Source organism: Leucopleurus acutus (assembly GCF_964270905.1).
Source record: "Leucopleurus acutus genome assembly, chromosome: 19".
Taxonomy (NCBI): domain Eukaryota; kingdom Metazoa; phylum Chordata; class Mammalia; order Artiodactyla; family Delphinidae; genus Leucopleurus; species Leucopleurus acutus.
This window is the reverse complement of record NC_139161.1, coordinates 21,204,894-21,230,198: the sequence shown is the minus strand read 5'-3', so window position 1 is coordinate 21,230,198 and position 25,305 is coordinate 21,204,894. Positions and strand designations below refer to the sequence as shown.

The 25,305-nt window shown below is 38.1% G+C and overlaps 1 protein-coding gene across 1 annotated transcript in view; it reads right to left on the bottom strand.

Moving 5' to 3' along the window:
* The window catches only part of FBXL20 (F-box and leucine rich repeat protein 20), a 109,721-nt gene that overhangs the window by 3,698 nt on the left and 80,718 nt on the right, over positions 1-25,305 (bottom strand). The window contains exons 5-14 of the mRNA XM_082860971.1: positions 24,097-24,191; positions 23,534-23,602; positions 13,815-13,910; positions 12,049-12,175; positions 10,692-10,766; positions 7,187-7,317; positions 5,196-5,256; positions 4,006-4,050; positions 2,198-2,254; positions 980-1,192 (exon numbers count right to left, since the gene is read on the bottom strand). Of these exons, the coding sequence (XP_082717097.1) occupies positions 980-1,192; positions 2,198-2,254; positions 4,006-4,050; positions 5,196-5,256; positions 7,187-7,317; positions 10,692-10,766; positions 12,049-12,175; positions 13,815-13,910; positions 23,534-23,602; positions 24,097-24,191 (969 nt within the window). The remainder of the gene's footprint in view (positions 1-979; positions 1,193-2,197; positions 2,255-4,005; positions 4,051-5,195; positions 5,257-7,186; positions 7,318-10,691; positions 10,767-12,048; positions 12,176-13,814; positions 13,911-23,533; positions 23,603-24,096; positions 24,192-25,305) is intronic.

Below are 25,305 nucleotides of genomic sequence, written 5' to 3'. Positions count from 1 at the left end.
TTATAGTCTAGACATGCACATAAATAGCTAAATTAGAGTGTCAAAGTGCTAAGTGACTCTTGAGGATTCAGAGGTGGAAGAGACTCCTGACAGCCAGGCAGGTCCAAAAACCCTAATGTACGTAGGCCATAGAAGACGCTCTGGTTGACCTGTGGCTCTCTTCCTCTTTTGGTGTTGAAGACATATGGGTACAAGGCCTCCCCATTGCAGTTATGTTCTCAGTCCTCTAGGTCTGAAGGGAGAGGCGGAACTGAGGTCAACTGGAACTCAAGATGAAGTGTGCTGCTCCTTTATGCACTCAGATGCCATAAGGCCAACATGGATATTTTTAAAGGCTGATTGTAAGGGCCAAATTAACACAGTGCCTTTCCCACAACAGGCGTCAGGCAGATGTTCCAATAAATGTCTGTTGAGCTGAATAATCCAACATATAGATTCATCCAGTCTTTTATAAGCTCCTTGCTGGCAATCTGTCTTTTAGTCATTTGGCTATACATGGGTCTCTCTATTATGAAGGATGGGGCAAAAGGAAAAGGTAAAAAACTACGTGATCCATTTGTCGCCTTAAAAAAATATAAACCGCAGCAAAACACTTTGATATGAAAGGAAATACAAATTAAAATTTTAAATCCCATTTAACTAAATATTTTCTTTATGTTACTCCTTTTTTTTCTTTAGAACCAAAATCTGACATTTGCTTTTCTGACTCTGGGCATGTTATTAGAGAGACTCTGCTGGGAGGAGATCTACTTTTCGTCCCTTCAGGGGGTATTTTCCTACCAAATATCTGGAACAACAGGTAAGAACTATCTACCCTTAGGTTTGCTCTCCATCCTTTTTTCTCTTTGCTGAATGTCCACATAAATATAAATAATCACAGGAATCTAAATCTAAAAAAAGGAAATGGAGGGAAAAAATAAAGAAAGAAGGAAAGCGTGCTGAGAACACTAGAGCCAGAGGGTGATGCCACCATCTTTACCCTGAGTCTCTTGATTCCAGCCCGTGTGATTTGCTGGCAGTCATAGAGTTCTATCCGTTCAAGGCTGTGACAGCTCTTCAAGTGCTCCAGGGATGCATCTGTAATTAGGGGGCAGTTGTCCAGTTCAATCACCTCCAGCTGGTCATGGGCGCAGGCCCCGTTCCCCAGGTGACGAATTCCATCGTCTGTGATCAGCTCACAGTGAGACAGACTCTGCAGCCAAACAGAGCAAGGAAGGACACTGAAATATTTAATGGCATTCTTCTACCCAGAGGCCTGTGTGCAACCAAAAAGGAGAATTTTCTGGTTTGAGTTTGAAGTATACGGAGCCATCACTGCAGCCATGTGGTGAAATAAAGAACGCATACTGGAGTTGCTTGGGTTCTGCTTTTGACAATCAATGATCAACATTTCTCTGTGTGATTCTAAATATATTTTGTGAATTCCTATAATGACTGTGAAATAGTTGATAAACAAAATATCTCCCCCCACGCTCTCCACACACAAATTATTGATACTTTTCTTCTCTACAGGGACAAGTGGGGCTTAAGCTTTTCCTGTAAAAAATTTTCTGGAATTTGGACTAAATGTTGAATACCTGGTGCAGGGGCATGCCCAAATAGTTAATTAACCTAAGATAACTCTTACAGCTGTAAGATGTGGTCATCTCTTCACTTTACGAGTTTTCCTTAAATCCCTGGTTCCTCCATGCGAAACTCAGAACCCTCGACCGAAACATAGTTTAATGTGCCACAAAACACCAAAATAAGCCTAGGTACAGAACAGTCAACCAGAATGCTTTCCCACAGTGTTACTGGAAGCAGTAGCAGAGAACGACCCCTAGTAAAGCCTTGACTGGTTCTATTTTATAGGAACACTTGGTCCCAATGGGAAGCAAACCGTATTTCAGGCCATCTCATCTCCTGGATCTCTGGATCTCTGGATCTCTGTTCAGGCTGGAGTGTAACTCATGTGGGAGCGAGAACTCATACTCTCCATGTCAGTTTTCAAGCTCCAGGCATTGATACAGAAAATGGTTAACTTTTCCAGTTTCTATCTCAGTTTCTCCCCTCACGCAGGTCCTCCCTTGGTCCTCTGTAAGTTGACAATTTGGAGAAATATGCTTGCCCCAAATGGTAGCCAGGCACCAAGATGAAAGTAAGAGCTGGGTTTTGATTAAATCCAATAGATACATAAAACTTCCACAGTGAAACTCACCAATACTTGAAGTCGAGGACAGTGTATAGAAAGTTGGATTAATGTGCTATCTGTTATCTGAAAGAAACATATAAGTTTATTTTAGGTATAATTCCAAAAAACTCATAGGTCATACGTCATTCTTGACTACACTAGTATTTTAGACTGATATCCTGATATCACTCATCAAATAACAGAATCGTAAGGTTGAAATCCTATCAGCTACCAGAATCTGTTCTTCTTTTTTTTTTTTCATAAATTTATTTATTTCATCTATTTTATTTTTGGCTGAATTGGGTCTTTGTTGCTGCATGCGGGCTTTCTCTAGTTGCGGCAAGCAGGGGCTACTCTTCATTGCGGTGCACAGGCTTCTCATTGCAGTGGCTTCTCTTGTTGTGGAACACGGGCTCTAGGTGCACGGGCTTCAGTAGTTGTGGCTCGTGGGCTCCATAGCACAGGCTCAGCAGTTGTGGCGCATGGGCTTAGCTGCTCCGCAGCATGTGGGATCTTCCCGGACCAGGGCTCGAACCCGTGTCCCCTGCATTGGCAGGCAGATTCTTAACCACTGCGCCACCAGGGAAGCCCCAGAACCTGTTCTTTGAGAACCTATCCAGGCTGGGCTTAAACTCATCTAGTCATCTTTGAACAGGTCTGTCGAAAATTGTTTGTTTTTGAAACAAATGGAAATGTGTTCCCTCATAACTTCCACCCACTGGACTTTGACCTCCTTAGAACCATCACAGAAGTGAATCAGAAGACACTGCTCCATGAAAAAAATTAATGTAGGAACATCCTCAAATTTTTAGATATCTGGCCCATATTTTTATAAGCCATGTCATAACTCAGGATTGATAATTGGCATGTCAGTTATTTTCCCTAAGGGTGGCAGAAAGAGGCTGCTGCTGGGTTAACTACGAACATTCAGTAGGAAGAACTCCTGAAGGAAGAACAGTATTTTATAGTTATCTTAGGATGGAGAGTAAATCAGCATTTCTTTTCAAATTTCTCTCCAATTCTGAGATTGTTGTTATAATACACATAATTTCACAGGGGCTAAGAAATGGCAGAGGTGGGGAACTGGAGTGGGCAGGCATGTGCACATCACTCAGAAGGACTAACACTGGAAAGGACACACAGGACATTTAGGCATGTGCAAGAAACAGATGGATGTGAATAAGTTTTACTTTAATAAGAACTAATAGGGATTTAGTGTCCGGATAACAAGTAATTTAGAAAAATTGGCGTCTATAGTTATTGTTCTCTTCTTTATTTTTACCATTAAAAAAATTCACTGTTCTATCTTCTTTTTAGGAGTCCCTCTTTAAAATTTCTCCCCAGCCAACTAATAAGCTGAAAGCTCTTAAAATTGGTAATAAAAAAAAACTGTTGATAAGAAGCTAAGTCTGCCTGCCTGAAGGGCAGGGTTCCATACAGAGTTGGGTCTCCAGGGTTAATGATGTAAGGGGCACTGGGTCCAGTTAAGCTAAAAAGGGGCAGTGATATCTATCAGTGTGCTGGGCCTTTAATTGTTTATTAGCATCATAACCCTGTAGGTCTAAGGAAACATCTTAGTATCTTTATGGTCTAAATGCGTGAGCCATCTTTCTTTCCAATGGCAATCTTACTGATGGCACGTATTTTCCTAGTTCCTTAGCAAAAATACCATGAGCACCTCTGCTGGTATGCCTGGAGGACACCTCAATAAATGGAGAGTCAGCAGTGCTGCAGGCTCCCCACTATACTAGGGTAGGGAATTGAACGTTCTGATGTGCATGTATTGTGTAAGTCTCTACCGTACTATATTTCTGAGTAAAAATCCACAATCTTACCTGAACACACTCTTCCAGGTCCATCTTTTCAAGCTCATGGCAATTCTATAAGATATAAACCCAAACATTACAGTACAAACATTTAAAATTGGGAAAAAATTAAGGTCAGAAAACTAAGAAGTCGTATTAAATAGACTGATGAAATCTTAAGAGCTTCAGTGTTGGTATCATTCTTACATCACTTCCTGCCTTATTCCATTAATTACATATTTTTTTAAAATTTATTTTTATTTATTTATTTTTGGCTGCATTGGGTCTTCATTGCTGTGTGCGAGCTTTCTCTAGTTATGGCGAGCGGGGGTTGCTCAGCAGTTGTGGCGCAGGGGCTTAGCTGCTCCACAGCATGTGGGATCTTCCCGGGCCAAGGCTTGAACCCGTGGCCCCCGCATTGGCAGGCAGATTCTTAACCGCTGCGCCACCAGGGAAGTCCCTAATTACACATTTTTAAAAGGCCTTTATCACCGTGAAATTTCTCAATTATTCCACACTTAAAAGTATCTAACATCTTAAAAGTCCAAGGGAATAAATTTCCTGAACATTGATACTGAACTAATACAGAGATCCTTTCAACCAAAAATAATTTAATGAAAATGATTTCTTTGTAAGCACAGAAGGGGAATTTGTATGTCCTCATCTAGTTATGCCATGGGCTGCCCCCGCCCCCATTAGTATTCCACTGATCTGCCTGAAAGCAAATGCCCTTCCCATGTTCCATTACACTGGTCAAAGATGGTATAATTTTAAATACTATTATTATACAGTGATTTACAAACCACTCCATGTATTAAAATCTTGTGGAGAATACAGAAAATCTCTTAAAACCTCTCCATTTAAATCAGGCTTATATGTTTCTTTCAACATTACTCTCATCCACCAGTTGCATACCAAATAACCAAATAAGCTTCTTTCAAAAGCACTAGGAAATTCCCACTTAGTTTAACATAATCTTATGAGGAGGCGGAAAATCAAGTCTCACGAAGGAATGTCATGGTCTCCAACGCACGTCTGCCTTTCCAGAGCAGCTGCCTGTAGCTGCAGCCCAAGGACGCTCAGGAACACCAGCCACAGAGACGTCCCCCCACATCCTACACCCTCAATTCTGCTGCCATTCCACATTTCCCTCATTGCTCATTCTTCTGAAATAAAACAAACCCTGAACAAAACCTACAGAACCTGAAGAAAACACTTACCCTGGCCAGAGTGGTAAAGCCTACATCTGTTAGTTGAGAACACCTTGCCACTTCTAATATTCTGTTAAAAAAACAAAGTGAAAGTCAACCCATTGGTCCCTGAAAACTGGGTTTATTAAAACAGCAAGAATTTAAGAAAACAACCTCTTATTCCCTAAGGACTATATAACACGGAGTTACATTCACAGCTAAGCAAGTCTGTATACAGATCTTGCTATTCATTTTCATGGAGTCATCATAAAGTGGTCCTGTAAATACCACATTTTAGGGTGATGCAATCAGAAGAATATAATAGAAGCTTGTAGTTAATGCCAAAATGCATGAGAAACGCATTTAAAAGCCTTCTTGATGGCATACTGCTTACCCCCAGAGGGCAGCCTGCTCCTAGAAAACAAAGGAGATGGAGATAAATACTCTGTCTCAGTTAATCTGTTGCTAAAGTAAATTATTCTCTTTCCCTATTTTACATGTAGGCTCACTAAGATTTAAATAGCTTTTCGAAATACTATGAAGGGACTGGTTAATCATAGGCCTGTCCCAAATATGAAATTCCATACTTATGAAAAAATACCCTTAAGCTTCCTGCCTCCTCCCACAGGCTCCCAGGGAGGCCCAGTGGAGAGGGCAGCTGAGCCCCTATCAGAACTGCTGAACACCACCCTAAATATCAACCACAGGGCTGGGGAATCAAAAATAGTAGCTCTTCTTTGTGAAAAGTCTGGTGGTGTCTGCACGACAGTACCAAAGAACACTGTATGTTTGCTTACAAATTACTACAGAAGTTGAAAAAAAACATAAAGCTAAAGTATAAGGAATCATTATCAACTGACAATCAATTAAAATACTGTATCTAATGGGAAAGTATGATCTGACTGAACCCAACTTTTAAGTATCACATTTGAGAGCCTTTCTTTTCTAACAATAAAATAAACCATGAAGGAGAATGGAGCTGAACATCCCTGTCTTTAAAACAGAAAAAGGTAATACGTAATGTTTTTTAGAGAGAAGGCTGGCTACCTCCTCAGCTCCTGGCGAGTATTCTACTCTAGGCTTCCGAGATTACGAAGGCCCGTGGCCAGGTGATTACAAAAAAGTTTTAAGAAAGTTTTTATTGGTTTACAATGATTCTTATGTGTAAGACAAGTGGTTTCATAGGTTCTGGAGCTAGACTGCCTGAGATGGAACACTTGCTCCTGCACTTACTAACTGTGAGACCTTGAACAGGTTACTTGACCTGTGCTTCGGTTTTCTCACCTATAATATAGAGATAATAACAGTGCTTGTATGGTGTTATGATGATTAAATGAATTAATATTTGTAAATAATTTAAAACAGTGGCTGACATGTTTACTATATAGTAAGTACAATATAAGTTTTGTTTTAAAGAACAAAAAAGGTATACGGGGATTATCCCTATTTATTACAAATAGTGTGCTGTGTGCTCTTACAAAATCAATATGGGCTTGATACCATGTGCATGCTAACACTGCATTCTTAGTGAATAGTCAGCCAATCCTGTATTTAGGTAGAGAAGAGGAGCCACAGAGAAATAAAGCTTGCTTTAAAAGACCATCAGCACAAAGGAAGAGCTGTTTTTTCTCTTTAAATACTCCCTGCTATGTACCTGGCATCATTACTACAATATAAATGATCACAGGGTGGGCTTCTAAAAACTTTCTTCAGAAAGGAATTATATGAAAGCATTAATAAGAGAAAATGCCTTTATTTCTTTTCTCAAGTAATGTGATAAAATGTTGATATTTTTCTAGTATGGATAGCCAAGAAGCAGAAAATGAGGACTATTACCCCCTGGTTCAGGCCAATTACATGGAATCAAATGAGGTACAAAGCAAGTAGGTGCGCATCTGAAAGGGTAGTAGTGGCCTTGTAGTGTCTACCTTAAAAAATTCAAGGTTCCAAGGAATAAATATGAGTGAAGGAGGCCACTGCTCCTTTCCCCTGATTTTTTGAGATAACCAAGAAATGTTTACCTAAGCCGTGGGCAGTTCTGACCTAAAGCGTTCAGGATGGCATCTGTGATGTTGGAGCAGCCAGAGGCACAGAGGGACTGTAACTTATGGCACCCTCTGCATATAGTAATGAGACCTTCATCTGTGATTTGCTAAAAAAAAACAAGAAGGAAAAACCCATAGTTATTAGTAACTTGGCAGAAGATAAAGACAGAAAAAAGTTACCTCTGTGAAACAAGTGCCAAAAAGAAATAAAAGCAGATTTGATATTAACTATGTAGCAGACCTAAAAGAAAATGAATACACTTTGTTTCTTCCTTCCAGTTCCTTTTGATTTAGCTTTCAAGAGAATCTGTGCTCATTTCTGGTGCAAAGGGAAGAAGTTATAATAGGGTTCTTTTAACCTAAAGGGACTGACAAGACTGGGAACAGATGGGGTGCATCATGGTGTAGGTTCAATTAAATGATTTTAAAACCTAGAAAACAGATAAAAACAGCAGTATTTTAATAGTATAAATGCATTTACAAGTTCAAAATTGATACTGATATTAAGGACTTTAAAAAAATGAAACAACCTGTGGATCACAGCTGTAATCTCATATCAACCACAAATCCATTTATTTCTAAATTTTAGTTTTATAATATAAAGACTATCCTACCTGGAAACAACCTAAATGTCCATTGACAGATGAATGGATAAAGAAGATGTGGCACATATATACAATGGAATATTACTCAGCAATAAAAAGGAACAAAATTGACTTATTTGTAGTGAGGTGGGTGGACCTAGAGTCTGTCATACAGGGTGAAGTAAGTCAGAAAGAGAAAAATAAATACTGTATGCTAATGCATATATATGGAATCTAGAAAACTGGTACTGATGAGTCTAGTGGTAGGGCAGGAATAAAGATGCAGATGTCGAGAATGGACTTGAGGACACAGTGGGGGAAGGGGAGGCTGGGACATAGTGAGAGAGTGGTACTGACATATATACACTACCAAACGTAAAATAGCTAGCTAGTGGGAAGCAGCCGTATAGCACAGGGAGATCAGCTCAGTGCTTTATGACCACCTAGAGGGGTGGGATAGGGAGGGTGGGAGGGAGGCTCAAGAGGGAGGGTATATGGGGATATATGTATGCATATAGCTGATTCACTTTGTTGTACAGCAGAAACTAACACAACATTGTAAAGCAATTATACTCCAATAAAGATGTATAAAAAAAGACTATCCTAATTTAATGGAGATAAATAGTTGTATCCAACTCAAATATAATTTTGTATGTTTTAAATTATTATTTTATATTATTTTAAAATGAAAAAACATAAAAGATGTTACATTAAAAAAGATGTCATATATAAAAATCTTAACATGTTGGATATGATCAGCATTTTAATTTGTCCTGATAGATTTGCTAATTTTGTGTAAGCCTCAGAATAAAGCTCTCCTGTCATTTCTGTTTAATCAAACAGTATTCTTAGGTTACAAGGACAACTGAAACAGAAATCAAACTTTAAATATTCACTGCCTAAATCAGTATGTTCTCAGTATTATAGAACTGAAACAACATACAGATGAAAAATGGATGCTAAGGCAGATACAAGATCTGTCATGAGAATAAACTGATGAGGCATATACACATGTAGAAGTACCTTAAAAAAGTGCCACACAGGGGTTTCCCTGGTGGCGCAGTGGTTGAGAGTCCGCCTGCCGATGCAGGGGACACGGGTTCGCGCCCCGGTCCGGGAAGATCCCACATGCTGCGGAGCAGCTGGGCCCGTGAGCCATGGCTGCTGAGCCTGCGCGTCCGGAGCCTGTGCTCCGCAACGGGAGAGGCCACAACAATGTGAGGCCCGTGTACCGCAAAAAAAAAAAAAAAAAAGTGCCACACAAATGTGACATATAGTTATTACTAAACAAGGATAACTGAAAGAAATGTAAATAAAGAGAGAAGCAGCAATCCATAAACGTGCATATTTAGCAGGCCAATGGAGTTTGCGTCACACATTATTAACAAAATACTGGGAGGGCTGTGCTGCCTTTTCTTTCTTAATGTTTTGAAATCTACAAGGGATTACTGAGGAAGAAAGTCATACTACCAATACTTTAAATTGTTAAAAGAGCAAAATCTACTAAACTTTTGTGTTTTCAAATTAGTCAAGAAAAAGAGACTACATTAAGTGTGTACTTTGGTCCCTTCAATAGTTCTGGGCAGAAACTTCAAGAAGTGTCACGAATGCTGAGAATCATTTCATCACATTGTACAGAATGACAGAAGGAATGACTCATGCCCTATGATCTGGGTGAAGGTAAACAGTAAAATAACATATGACAGAGCTGGTTCTTTATGCTTACTAATTGGTTTCTGTCTGCTGGAAGGGTAAAGGAAATGAAACTAAAATGGCAAACGGTAGGTATGGTATACATGTATTTATATGTATGTATGCGTGTACGTACGTAACATATACACACACACATATACAGAGTGCACATGTGTATATTTATGTATGTATATAAATAAAATCTGAAGATTTGCAAGAACAGTTTTTTCCTGTCACTGTAAGATGACGGTTTCGTGTTTACAATAGCTGTGTAAGATCTTTCTTTCAGGCCAAATATTTGTTTCATAAATGAAAGCAGGCAAATTCTGGTAGTTAGCAACTATGGAAATCAAAATATCATTCCTTTAACTCAGTCTCTAGGAGCCTCTGAAACAGATCGCTATCAGCACCATCCCTTAAGGGCTGGGAGGGCAGGGTGCTTAAATTGCACAAAACGTGGCCCTATATGTGTCACCTTTAAACTAAACAACCACTATGCTCTGAAGTTTCAGGTGACCAAACAAGAAGGAGAGAGTATTATACACAGAAGGCTTAGCAAAAACAAAGAAAACCCTCACCAACTTTTTTCATTGCTATGAGAGGCTCTCACTCCAAGGCAACACATATATGCAATTTTCAAGGCAAGAGGCAGAAGCTAAAGGTGTATTGTCAATGTTCTAGGATCCTGAATAGTTTCAGCAAATTCTCTGAACAAAATTCAGGGGGTTTGGGATAGACACAAAAAAGCTGATAATCTAAACAAGCCAAATGTGAACTACAAATACTACTTGAAAATAATTTAAAGGGTACATTTTGCTTGTCATCTGCTTAATATCAATGATTCCCAACAGTCATTACTCCCTGATAAATGTTAGTCGGTGTGACTGCAATTAATTTACCAAAAATATTTTAAATGCCGTAGTCTGTGAAAAATTTACTTCTAAAAAGTAGAGTTTTCTTAAGTAGAAGAGAAAGGGGTGGAGCTACAGTTTAGCTTATTTGGAATTCTGTATAAGCTACCCTCTATCTCATCTACGTCAAAGCCCCTAGGGGCGAGTACTGTTGAGCATTTAAAAAGTCATCTATGATTACTGCATCCCCAGGGTTGAAGCAGACAAACTACTGGTCTTTATGACTGAAAGTCTTACAATAATGTTATTGAAATGAATTACTAATACAGAAGAGTTGTGGGAAGGACTGCTTACTAAGCAAGTCTGCAAGTTCAAAGTCACCAGTTCAGGACAGTGTGCGCCTATGTACTTGAGAGCTTCATCTTCTAGCTAGAAAGATTAAAAAGAGAGAAGAAATTATTACTGACATTGTTTAAAATATTAAAACCTTAAATCTTAAAGATTTAAGAGTGTACACATTCATCAACACATTCTAAATATAGCCAACCAACTTTCAAAGGAACAAATGAACCAGAAACAATGAACTATGATCATATAAACGTGTAATTCAAATGATTAGTACAGTTATCAGTATTTGTTATCAGTTCTGACCACTTCAAATTCATATTATCACCAAATCAAGGGAAAGATAAAATAAACATTGCCTAATGTTTATGGATTTTTCTTCTGATAAATTAAAGATGCCTTGCAGCATTTTGCTGAGGGATTTTGAAACTAAAATAACTTTCACATTGCTACACTCCCTGTAAAGTTTCTTAACAACAAACTTTTGGGAACAGGAGCTGAGAAAGAAATCTGTAGTTTATCTGCTGCTAGAAGATCAGTGCTATGCGTACAGTGCGGAGAACAGATCACAAGTAATTGACTATAATGACGCACCCCAATCAATATTTTTCAGGATTCCATAAATAACCAGGAGCTCAAGTTGTTTTAAGGTGGTCATACTTTCAAAGCTCTGTTTCAAACCGTGGAAATCCTCCCTTCATGGTGAAAGAATGAGGGCATTTTTTAATAGAATACAAGGCATGGTTTTAACAACCATTAATAAAATAAGGTAATAAGAGCCTAGCCCTACTTTGTCAGTCACTTCTAAACCCACTCTTGATCATTTCCTTCCAGGTGTTGTTACCATGTCAACGCCCTTTTTTTCCCCACTGTAAAACACTGAGATATTAAAAATTTTAATGACAAAATATGTTGGATTTGTGATGTGACTGGCAGGAAATAAGCATCAATACTATAAAATGTAGCTTGCTGTATACTTGGCACATTTAAGAAAAGCTCTTGGTAGTTAAACTAGTGGAAACTGCCAAGACTGTCTTCCTTGCCTGTCCAGTTCAAGGTCTCAGGCAGTGACAACATGACAAGTTGTCTTTTCAGATTAAATTACATGAAACCCTTCTTGCCTGTGGCACCTGTTCCGTATTATGATTTTGTCTTCCCATCTTGCCTCCCCTCAAAAATTTATCTTTGGTCAGGCAGGTGTTAATTCTCCTATTTTTTCACTCTAGGGAAAACCCTTTAACTTTTGGTAAGCATGGGTCTTTGGTCAGTAATACACAACTACTACGTATCTCTCAAGCCAACATCTTGGGCTGCCCACCAAGTTCATGGTGCCTCTATCATTCACAAGTAAGACAGGGAGTATTACCTGTGTGCAGCCTTTTAAGAATAAGGCTTTAAGACCTCCACAGCCTCTCACTAGTGCTTGGATACCATCCTTGGTTACTTGGTCACACCAGGAAATGTTTAATTGCTCCAACAGTGGACATCCCTCACTTAGGATAAAACAAAATGAAACAAACATATGACTAAATCCAATTCCAAAGGCACCAAAGTCTCATTTTATTGGCCATCTAGTTGGGGACATATTTACTTAATGTAGATTTAGAACACAGGCAATTCTGTAACAAAAGGGGCATTTATCAACGCTCGTGGTGTGCATGTGGGACTACATCGCTAGGAGGGCTAGCTCAAATCCACTTTAACTAACAAGCTCAGGCACAATGCTGTTTTTCAGATACATCAGATTTTTATGGAGGTTTATACTTTTCAAAGTATATTCTTTTTGCACTTATCACAAATGCAACGGTCTCTACATAGGAAATGGAAATTAAGCGACTGGTTCAAGTTAACAGAGTAATTAATGAAGAGTCAGATTCAAACTCAAATTCTCTATCAAATAATTCAAGTACTTATCAAAGTAATAATGAGGCCATTTAAACTTTTATTTAAAAACTTACAAAGGATCTGTAAATTCTCTCTCTTGGGAAGTATCTAGGGTACAGTTTCCACAGGCTGAATTTAGGATATATTGTATTATTAGATCTCTGCCTTCTATCAAACACTAGCTTCATCTTTGATCTTTGATTTCACATTTAAACTATGGAAGAATCCCAAGCTCTGTGGCATTCTTTGGAAAATACTGCTTTAATTGTTTTATAAAATAAAGCCAGGGGATCTTAGTTCAAGTTTATTCTTCAACATTAATAGTGTGACTTCAGGCAAGTCACTTCGGGAAGCCTGACAGAACCTCTCTTAAACCAAGATTAGCAGTAGCCCTTCTATGTTCTCCCCAAACTAATGCACTCATTTCTACCATAGCACTTATCCCGCTGTAATATGACAACACATTTAGTTTTTTTTTTTCTTCTACGAGACTCTGAGCAACTTAAGGGCAGCAACAATATCTTATTCAGTTACCTCCCATGGTTGAATCACAGTACCCGGCATTCAAAAATGTTTTAGATTTTCTTATCTGTAAAGTGTCTGTCCTATCTACCTCACAAGATTTCAAAATAAATGAGATCTTTTATGTGAATGACTTATGAACTATAAACACTGTTATACTATCTTATTTATTATCCTAGACCAGCCTTAGATACATGTGTTCAGTGCTCATAAGGAAGGTATAGAAGGAGACACATTTTCAGATTACTTACACTCTACTTAACTAAATTTACATTTCATCTTTTAATGGCTTAATTCTTACTATTCATAAATGTAACTAATACATGGCACCATGATCTTTTATAAAAGGCTGATAAAAAAGTAAAAGTACAAAGACATTGGGCATTTCACCCTCCTTTTAAGATATACCTTTTTGTAATGCACTTTTAAAAAATACAGTAACATTAAAACAATGAAAACTTACTGAGCACTTACTATATATACAGAATCCTGCTAAGCACTTCATTCATGTACAAACTGTACTATTCTGTTCAGAAATCCTAGTTACCTCTATCATTTCACCTGAATGTGTCCTGTAATTTGGGCAAGTAGTAAAACAAAAGATCTATTTTGAACTACAGTACGTATCTATAAAACATAGTTTCCTTCAATTCCAACTTTATTTTAGTTAATAAAAAAATAAGTATCTGTTCTGATTATTGGACATTCTTGTTGTAAGAAATTTACCTCAGAGCTTTTAGAGACATGTTTGTTATTGATGTACAGGAAGCCAAGTCAAGGTGCCTGAGTTTGGAACAGAACTTGCTAAGGCTAGTACATGTACTGAAAAATGGAAAAAGGAGAAAATAATGAATAAACAAATAAGAACACATCCTACTAAGGATATTAGTATGATATACCAATATCATACACAATTCTCAATAAACAAATAAGAACACATCCTTGGAATATCATACATGACTCTCACATGTTACAAGAACTGTAAAATTTCCATACCCCAAATAAAAGCAGTTATAAATCCAGGGACCTTTCATGCTGAGGAAGAGGCAGGTTTACAAAGGATAAAAAAAGCTGTGCTGTTTATGAGAATGTGCATGAGGGGAAGATGGTGCCTGATTCACACTTGGAAATGTTAGTAGCTACTGACAGCAAACTACATTTGTGCTGATAAGAGATCTACATGCATTTTGTAAATTCAGGAACACCAGAAAGATAGCTAGTACCTGCCAGCAAGTGGTGAAACATGAAGCCCAAAACCTCTGTCTCTGCTCTTTCACTTAAATCTCTTTCTGCTCAGATAACCTTTTGCATGGCAGTAATGAAAAAATAGGATTTTTGCAAGGTATACAGAGGATGGACCAGTGTTGGGCTGAAACAAACTAAGTTATGTAAATTACTGCCTGCTTTCCTTTATGAATTCCTTAAAGGCTCTTTTCCCACAGTGGTCAAGTTCCTCATTTAAAATTTTTTTTAATTACAGACAATCTCAAATATACTCAAGAATGAATAACAGAGAATGCACATGTACCATCATTAAGCTTTGACATTTATCAATATTCTACTATTGCTATTTCATCTATTTTTCTCCTTTGTTTCAGTATTTTAGAGCGAATCCCAGACATATTATTTTACCTGTAAATATTTCAGGACATATTTCTAAATAAGGATTTTAATTCATTAATGTCTGACACCCAGTCTGTGTTCAAGTTTCCTCAGTTGCCTCATAAATGCCTTTGTCAAATTGCCTCTTGTGGTTTTATTTTGCAATTTTGTAATGAACACTCTTTCTTGTGTTTGTTAACCATTCATCTCTTTCCTTGGTGAAATGTCTAAATGCTCAGGCTTTTTTTTTTTTTAATTAATTAATTTATTTTTTTGGCCATGCAGCACGGCATGCAGAAAGAACCTTAATTCCCCAACCAGGGATTGAACCCATGCTCCCTGCAGTGGAAGCATGGAGTCTTGACTACTGGGCCGCCAGGGAAGTCCCAGGCCTATTTTTAATTGGATTGCCTTGTTATTGATTGTAAGAATTCTCTATATATTCTTGATACACATCTTCTTTAATTTCTCTCAGTAATGTTTTATGGTTTTCAGAGTCGAAATCTGGCATTTCTTTTGGATTTATGTTATCTGCCAAAAGAGACAGTCTTACTTCCTTCCTATTGGTATGCTCTTTTTTTTTTTTTTGTAAACTTATTGCATTGGCTAGAATCCCCAGCAGAATGTTGAATAGAAACTCACTTTTCTCCTGACTTTAAGATAAGGCATTCAGTCTCTCACCATTAAGTACATTGTTAGCAGTAGGTTTTTCATGGAAGCTTTTGATCAGATTAAGGAAACTCCCTTCTATTCCTAGTTTGTTGATTTTTTTTTTTTTTTTTTTTTTTGGCTGCGCCTGGAGGCTTACAGGATCTTACTTCCCCAACCAGGGACTGAACCCGGGCCCTGCCAGTGAAACTGCTGAGTCCTAACCACTGCACCTCCAGGGAATTCCCTGTTTAAAATTTTGATCACGAATGAATGTTGCATTTTGTCATGTGCTTTTACTGTATCTAATGATGTATTAGCTACTGTTGCACAGCAAATTACCTCAGAAATGAGCAGCTTAAAACAATAATTATTTATTATCTCATGGTTTTCATGGATCAGGAACGTAGGCACAGGCAGCTTAGCAGGGCGACTCTGACGCCACGTCTCTCACAAGGCTACCATCAAGGTACTACTGGCCACAGTTGCAATCATCTCAAAGGTAACTAGGTACAGATTCCCTTCCAAGCTCATTTAGGCGGATGTTGGCAGACCTTAGACGATCTAATTCCAAGCTTACTCATTTGGTTTTTGATAGAATTCAGGTTCTTGCTGGCTGCTGGCCAGAGACCTCAGTTTCTTGCCACATGGACCTCTCCACAGAGCTACTCACAACAGGGCAGCTTGCTTCCCCAGAGCTGGAGAAGAAAGTAGAGCAAGATAGAAGTCACAGTCTTTTTGTAACCTAATCTCCAAAGAGATATCCAATCTCTTTTGTAGCATTCTATTGTTAGAAATGAGTCACTAGGTCCAGTCCACGCTCAAGGGGAAAAGATTACACAAAGGTGCAAATATCAGGAGGTAGGGATTATTTGGGGGTCATTTTAGAGGCTGCCTATCATAGTGAGATGATCATGTGGTTTCTGTCCTTTATTCCAGAGGGCAGTAAATCTCACCAGCTGCCTATTTTTATATGGCCACAAGTCAAGAATGTTTTTGGCACTTTTAAATGGTTGAAAGAAGATACTATTTTGTGACATGTGAAAATTAAATGACATTAAAATCTCAGCACCATGCAATAAAGTTTTATTGGAGCACAGCCATGCTCATTTGTTTATGTATTGTCTGTGGCCACTTTGTAAAACATTGGCAATGTTTGTAAAACACTGGCAGAGTTGAGTAGCTGTGACAGAGACCATATGGCCGACAAAGCCTTAAATATTTCCTTATCCAGCCCCATACAGAAAAAGTTTGTTGATCTCTGCTTTATTCTACTAATTATTATGAACTATTACATTAACTGATTTTCAGATGTTATACCACACTTGTATTTCTGGGATAAATCCCAGTTGGTTAAGATCCAACCCTTTTATATATTGCTGGATTCAGTTTGCTAAAATTTTGTTAAGTATTTCTGCATCTCTGTTCCTGAGGAATACAGTAGATTTCCTTTTATTGTGATATCTTTGTTTGGCTTTGACATCAGATATTTTTGGTATCAGAAAAATATTGGCCAGAGAAAACAAGTTATGAAGTATGTCTTCTTTTACTTTATGAGTGAGTTTGAGTATTGGTGTTATTTTTTCTTTAAATATTTGATGGACTCACCAGTGAAGTCATCTGGGCTTGGGCTTTTTTTGTGGGACAATTTTGAATTACTGAATGTACTTGCTATAGATCTATACAGATTGTCTATTTTTCTGTTGAGTCAAATTTGGTAATCTGTGCCTTCCCAGGAATTTGTCCATTTCACCTAGGTTGTCTGATTTGTTAGTATGAAGTTATTTATGGTATTACCTGATAAACATTTCATCTGTCTTTTGGGTACTTAGTTCTCTCCTTTATTCCTGCTTTTGATAATCTGAGTCTTCTCTCTTATTTTCTTAGTCTAGGTTTGTCAATTTAAAAAACTTTTTTCAATGAACCAGCTCTTGGTTTCATTGATTTTATTACTGTTTTTGTTTCCTATTTCTCTGATATCCAATCTAATCTTTATTTTTTCCTTCTTTTTGCTTTGGGCTTTGCCCTTCTATTTTCTTAAAGCTGAAGGTTGTTACTGATTTGAGCTTCCTTTCTTTCCTCTTTTGTGATACAGGAATGCAGAGTTGTATCATTACCTTGGCTGAATCACATAAATTTTGGTAGCTTTTCATTTTCATTCAGTTCAAAATTATTTAGAAGCATGATGCTGAATTTCCAAATACCTGAGCTTTTCCCACATTTTGTTCTGTCATGAATCTCTAGTTTAATTCTCTAGTTCTGGTCAGAGAACATATTTTGAATGATTTTAATCTTCTTAAATTGATTAAGACTTGTTTAGTGGCCCAATCTATGCTCTATCCTGGAGAATGTTCTAGTACGTTTGTAAAGAATGTTTATTCTGTAATCGTTGGGTGGAGTGTTCTATCTGCATAGTATGCATTTTTCCATCTGTTTACTTTCAACCTATTTGCAGCTTTGAATCTAAAGCATGTCTCTTGTAGACAGCACATAGTTGCGTCTTGCTTTTTGTTTTTGGCTGCATTGGGTCTTCGTTGCTGTGTGCAGGCTTCTCTAGTCGTGGCGAGCGGGGTCTACTCTTCGTTGCGGTGCATGGGCTTCTCATTGTGGTGGCTTCTCTAGTTGTGGGCCACTGGCTCTAGGCACACGGGCTTCAGTAGTTATGGCACGTGGGCTCAGTAGTTGTGTTGTGGGCTCTAGAGCGCAGGCTCAGTAGTTGTGGTGCACGGGCTTAGTTGCTCCGTGGCATGTGGGATCTTCCCGGATCAGGGCTCGAACCCACATCCCCTGCATTGGCAGGTGGATTCTTAACCACCGCGCCACCAGGCAAGCCCCGGGTGTTGCTTTTTAATCCATATTGATAATCTGTCTTTTGGGTGAAGAGTTCAGTCTGTCTACATTTAATAAAATTATTGATATGGTTGGATTTTCCCTCCCATTTAGCAATCCTTTTCTGTTTGCTTCATGCTTTTTTCGAGTTTGTTTTTCTGTGTCTCCTTTACTGTTTTCTTGTTTTTAAGTGTACTGTTTCAATTCCTCTGTTGACTTTTTACCTTTTTCTTTCTCTAATTATTTTCTTATAGTCTGCTCATGGAATACCATATGTATCTTAATTTACCACAATCTATTTCAAAACAATAACTTAGGGACTTCCCTGGTGGTCCAGTGGTAAAGAATCTGCCTTCTAATGCAGGGGATACAGGTTCGATCCCTGGTTGGCGAACTAAGATCCCACATGCCACGAAGCAACTAAGCCCACGCGCCACAAGTACTGAGCCCATGAGCCTCAACTAGATAGCCCGTGTGCTGCAAACTACAGAGCCCATGTGCTCTGGAACCCACACTCCACAACTAGAGAGAGAAAAAAACAACCCACACACCACAACTAGAGAGAAGCCCGCGCACCACAACTAAAGATCCTGCACACCTTAACAAAGATCCCACATGCCACAACTAAGACCCAACACAGCCAAAAAAATAAAATAAATTAAAACAAGCATAAAGCACAAGCATGTTGCTTCAATACATAATGGTTCCCTCCTCTCTCCTTTGTGCTATTATTTTCATATGTTCAAATATATTTCATATATTACCTCTATATATATATATTATAGACCTAACAATACAATGTTATAATGATTGCTTTATACAATCTTCTATTTTCTAAAGAAGTTAAGAGAAGATATGAAAAAAATCAGAGTCTTAGATTTACACACATATTTACTGTTTCCGATGCTTTTCATTTACCAATTCCTATGGATCCGAGTTACTGTCTGGTATTTATTTCCTTTCATCCTGAAGGGCTTCTTTTACTATTTCTTGCCAGGCATATTTACTAGGGACAAATTCTCTCCCTTTTTGTTTATCTGGGAATGTCATTATTTTGCCTACATTTACAGAGGACAGTTTTGCTAGATACAGAATTCTTGTTTTGTTCCTTTCAGCACACTGAGTATGTCACGTGGCTCTGCTTTCCATTATTTCTGATTAGGTCACCCATTAACCAAATATTCTTTTTGTATACATGAATTATTTTCCTTTTGCTGCTTTCAAAAATTTCTGTGTTCAATTTTCAACAGTTTGGCCCTCACATGTCTAGGTATGGATACTTTTATCCTTCTTGGGGTTCACTGAACTTCTTGGATCTGTAGATTAACGTTTTCATCAAATTTGGGAGGCTTTCTGCCATTAATTTCTCACTTTTTTTTTTCTTCCTGCCTCTTTCTATCTTGTCTGGGATTCATTCACATTCTACTCTTGATGTTGTTCCACAGGTCTCTGAGGCTCTGTCCATTTTTCTTTAATCTTTCTGTTCTTTAGACTGGATGGATAATTGCTACAGATCTCTAAATTTATTTTTTTTTAAATATTTATTTATTTTTGGCTGCATGGGTCTTCATTGCTGCGCAAGGGCTTTTCTCTAGTTGCGACGAGTGGGGGCTACTCTTTGTTGCAGTATGCAGGCTTCTCATTGCGGTGGCCTTTCTTGTTGCGGAGCACAGGCTCTAGGCGCGTGGGCTTCAGTAGTTGTGGCACATGGGCTCAGTAGTTGTGGCTCACGGGCTTAGCTGCTCCGCGGCATGTGGGCTCTTCCCAGACCAGGGATTGAACCCGTGTCCCCTGCATTGGCAGGCGGATTCTTAACCACTGTGCCACCAGGGAAGCCCTACAGATCTCTAAATTTATTGATTGATTACCTGTTTTTCTGGGGTTTTTTTCCCCCTAGCTTTACTGACATGTAATTGACATATAACATTATGTAAGTTTAAGGTATACAATGCGATGATTTGATACACATATATGTTGTGGAATGTTTACCACAAGAAGGTTAGTTAACACACTGTTTACCTCACATAAATACCATTTTGTTGTTGCTACAGTGAAAACATTTAAAATCTACTCTCAAGTATACAATACAGTACTGTTAACTATAGCCATCATGCTATGTATGTTTTAGATACTGTACTTCCAATTCCAGAGTTTCCATTTGGCTCATATTTTACAATTTCTTTTAATTGATATTGTCTATTTAACAAGTTATTATTACCATACTTTGCTTTTGAAAATTGGGTATATAATTAACATGTAACATTATATTAGTTTTAGGTGTACAACAAAATGATTCAATATACACATATATTGCAAAATGATTACCACAATAAGTCCATCCATTACTACGCACGGCTCCAATTTTTTTTCTTGTGATGAAAACTTAAATTTCTTTCTGGCTGCGTTGGTTCTTCATTGCTGCGCACGGGCTTCTCATTGCAGTGGTTTCTCTTGTTGTGGAGCACAGGCTCTAGGCGCACAGGCTTCGTAGTTGTGACACTCAGGCTCAGTAGTTGTGGCTCTCAGGGTCTAGGGCTCAAGCTCAGTAGTTGTGGCACACAGGCTTAGTTGCTCTGCGGCATGTGGGATCTTCCTGGAGCAGGGCTCGAACCTGTGTCCCCTGCATTGGCAGGCGGATTCTTAACCACTGCACCACCAGGGAAGTCCATGAAAACTTTTAAGACCTACTTTCCTTTAATTTTTAGAAATCTGATTTCAGTGTATGTAACGTGCACATATTTTTATTAAGTTTATCCTTAAGTATTTTATGTTCTTGGATGTTACCACGAATGTTGCTATATTTAAAATTTCATTTTCCATTTGTTCGTTGATGGTTTACGGATACAGAATTAATTTTTGCATATTGGCCATGTTTCCTGTGAACTTGCTAGAACCCTATCATGCCATTTAAAAATTATTTTCTAATCTGTATGACCCCACTTTTTCTTCCCTTATTGTACTAGGTGGACTTCCAGTACAATGTTGAATAGATGTAGTAGACCTAATATCCATGCTTTGACCTTAGGGGGAAATGTTCAGTATTTTATGACTAAATACAATGTTAAAATTAGGTTTTTCATATATACAAGTTATCAGGTTGAGGAAGTTACCTTCTCCTAGTTTGTTTAGAGATTTTATCCTTAATGGGTGTTTAATTTTGTAAAATGCTTTTTCTGGATCTATTGAGATGATCATGTGATTTTTCTTCTTTGATCTGTTATTAAGTTGGAACTTAATAACACTGACTGATTTTGCATGTTAAAACAACCTTACATTTCTGAGATAAATCCAAACTGATTATGATTTATTACCCTTTTCATATGTTGCTGGGTTCAATTTGATAATATTTTGTTACGGATTTTTACAAGTGCATGTGGGATATTGGCCAGTAGTTTCCTTTTCCTGTAATTTTTATTTTATTTTTGATATCATGGTAATGATGATCTCATATAATGAATTAGAAAGTTTTCCCTCCTCCTCTATTTTTTTGAAAGATTATTCCTTTCTAAAATATTCGATAGAATTCAGTACTGTCCAAGCCTAGAGGTTTTTGTTTTTATTTTTTGGTGGTACGGTTTTTAATCACCAATCCAGTTTATAAAGATATAAGGCTATTCAGATTTTCTATTTCTTTATAGTTTTGGTAATTTGTGTCTTTCAAGGAAATTATCTATTTCATCTAAGCTGTCAAATTTATTGGCATAAAATTGCTCACAACATCCTCTAATTAACTTTTGAATCTGTGTAGAAACTTTAGTGATATTTCTTTTTACAGTCTTGGTACTGGTGATTTGTGTCTCCTTTTTTTTTTTTTTTTTTTTTGCAGTACGCGGGCCTCTCACTGTTGTGGCCTCTCCCACTGAGAAGCACAGGCTCCGGACGCGCAGGCTCAGCGGCCACGGCTCACGGGCCCAGCCGCTCCACGGCATGTGGGATCTTCCCAGACTGGGGCGCGAACCCGTGTCCCCTGCATCAGCAGGCAGACTCTCAACCACTGCGCCACCAGGGAAGCCCCTGTGTCTTCTTTCTTGACTAATTTCGACAGAGGTGGATCAAGCTTATTGATTTTATTTCAAAGAAACAGCTTCTGGTTTCATGGATTTTTCTCTACTCTATGCCCATTTTTTATTTCATTGATTTCCACCATTATCTTTTTTATTTCCTTCCTTTTACTTATTGTAGATTTACTTTTCTTTCTCTAGTTTTCAAAGGTGGAAGATTTGATTTTAAACCTTTCTTTTAAGATAAGCATCTACAGGACTTCACTGGTGGTACAGTGGTTAAGAATCCGCCTGCCAATGCAGGGGACACGGGCTCGATTCCTGGTCCAGGAAGAGCCCACATGCTGCAGAACAACTAAGCCCGTGTGCCACAACTACTGAGCCTGCGCTCTAGAGCCCGCGAGCCACAACTACTGAGCCCGTGTGCCACAACTACTGAAGCTGGGGCGCCTAGAGCCCGTGCTCCGTAACAAGAGAAGCCACCAAAATGGGAAGCCCGCACACTGCAACGGAGAGTCGCCCCTGCTCGCTGCAACTAGAGAAAGCCCGCGTGCAGCAACAAAACCCAACGCAGCCAAAAATAAATTAAATAAAATAATTAAAAAACAAAAAAGTTAACCAGTTGTAACCTCAAAGAAAGCAATAAAATAAACAATGTGTACCCTGTGCTTGGACTGTCTTCTACTTTCCCTCATTCAAGCAATTCTAAAGAGCCCATCTCTTTCATGAGGCCTTTTTGAAAAACAGGAGGATCCACTGACTAACCCTGGCCACTCCCTGTGTAAACATCTTCACCTTCCAATAGGCAACAATTTCCCTACATAATATTTAAATGTTATTTGATACATGTTATTACCAATAGATCCTTAGGCTGAATGTTTTTTATGTCTACCTTCTTATGTCTATTGGGTCTGTGACAGTAAACTCTGAAGGATGGAGGATTATGCTTTCTTTCTTTTATATTGTGACTGACACAAGACACTGTACTTTTAAAGAGTCATTTAATAAACACTCTCTATATTGATTACTCTAAGCTATGTTTAAGATTTTACATCTTTTTATAGCATCACCTGTTTATGTGTCTTTTGAATGATAGCTACTAGTGTCTTTTTGAAATATAAGTAGTCCTATATTAGTATTCCCTACTGCACATTCACTGACAATTTTAAGTTTTCTTTTAAAAATCAAAACAGAATTTGAGCCAAATTCTAAAATAAGTATCTTATTCTATTTCTAAATTTAAACATCTTTCCTCTATAAAACCAAAATGAAATTTGCTAAATATATTTAGTAGTCTGCATTAAAGCTAGTATAGGCAGGATACAAGAGGCTATGACTTACCCTTCTAAAACATAAAATACTTACGCATCTGTAGTCTTTGTACACCCATTGAGATTCAGTACTTCAATGTTCCTACAGTTTTGTGCAAAGGTCCTTTACAGGAAAGAAAGTAAAGGGTTTGAGGTAAAACGGGCACAATTCTCGGCATTAAAAAAATAATAGAATATACCAATAGTGGTAATAATGGATATTACTGGTACAAAATGGTACAAAAAGTTGTTCACAATTACGAATAAATTACTTTTCAACCATAAACTTTTAAATATCAATCTTTTTGTCAACCAAAGTTAAAATTATCCTAACTTCGAGTAAACAAACTTAAAACAATTTACTCAAAGCTCCAAACGAACCATTTATAATATGGGGAATCTGGCTTTTTGGGGGGAGCACTTGTTCTTGTTTTATTCTCAAAACCACACATCCTACTACTGGATATTTGTGTTATAAGCAGTGAACGTGTATTTGGGTTCAGAATAGCTTAGGAATATGAAAACTATTCCAGCCTTTTCTGGGTGAGACAGTGCTGTGTTAGGTGTTGTTCTTCACTTCAGTCAAGAAGATGAGTTAATCGATAGCTATGTTTTTACCTTAATGCATTGTCTCCTACTCCGAGACACCCACGAAGACTTAACTTTCGTAAAAAGCCCCCACACCTTTTTGAAATATTCTCCACTACCCGGCCCTGCAAAAAAAGAAGACAGGTATACAAAGATAAGCCACCACATCGTTTCTGAAAAGACCACATCCTCATTTTTAAGAGATTTCTACTCGTTTTAAAGACCTAATTAAATCAATATGAAAATTTCAACTTACTGGGAGAAAGCTTTCCTGATTAACCCATCTACTTGAAACATACCTAAACCCTATATTGTTATTTACTTTGTTCCTCTTGTAAGATACCCTGCATTTGAGGAAATGGTGCTCTGTAGTTCTCTTATGCCACTACATCAATGTAGATTCCCCTCCTGCAGCCACAGTACATTAACTCTCTCTATTATTTCTGTGTATTTACTATAGTACTCTAAATACAGCAGAGACTCAATGAACACTTCACAAAAGCTTGCTGAATGGTTTTGTAGGCCAGGCTGCTTTAAATATTTACATCCATGAAGATCAGAGAATTGTGAAAAACAGAAAAATCCAGCATGTCGGTGGGTATCATTTTAAAAGTACTTTATGGGACTTCCCTGGCAGTCCAATGGTTAAGACTTCGCTTTCCAATGCAAGGGGTGTGGGTTTGATCCCTGGTTGGGGAGCTAAGATCCCATATGCCTCGTGGCCAAAAAACCAAAACATAAAACAGAAGCAATATGGTAACAAATTCAATAAAGACTTTAAAAATGGTCCACATCAAAAAAAAAGTCTTTAAAAAAATATTAAAAAATAAAAGTACTGGGCTTCCCTGGTGGCGCAGTGGTTGAGAGTCCGCCTGCCGATGCAGGGGACACGGGTTCGTGCCCCGGTCCGGGAAGATCCCACATGCCGCGGAGCGGCTGGGCCCGTGAGCCATGGCCGCTGAGCCTGCGCGTCCGGAGCCTGTGCTCCGCAACGGGAGAAGCCACAACAGTGAGAGGCCCGCGTACCGCAAAAAAATAAATAAATAAAATAAAATAAAAGTACTTTATGAAGATAATATAAAGTTCATGTGAGGTTTTTTTAACTTCTTACATGGATTCTCAAGACCACTAAGTTCCACTAGAACTTAAAAAAAAAAAACCCAACAGAAAAAATAGCTACATCTAAATCTAATTTAATCCTTATAACACAGTGAGGAAGCTATTACTTCCACTCTCCAG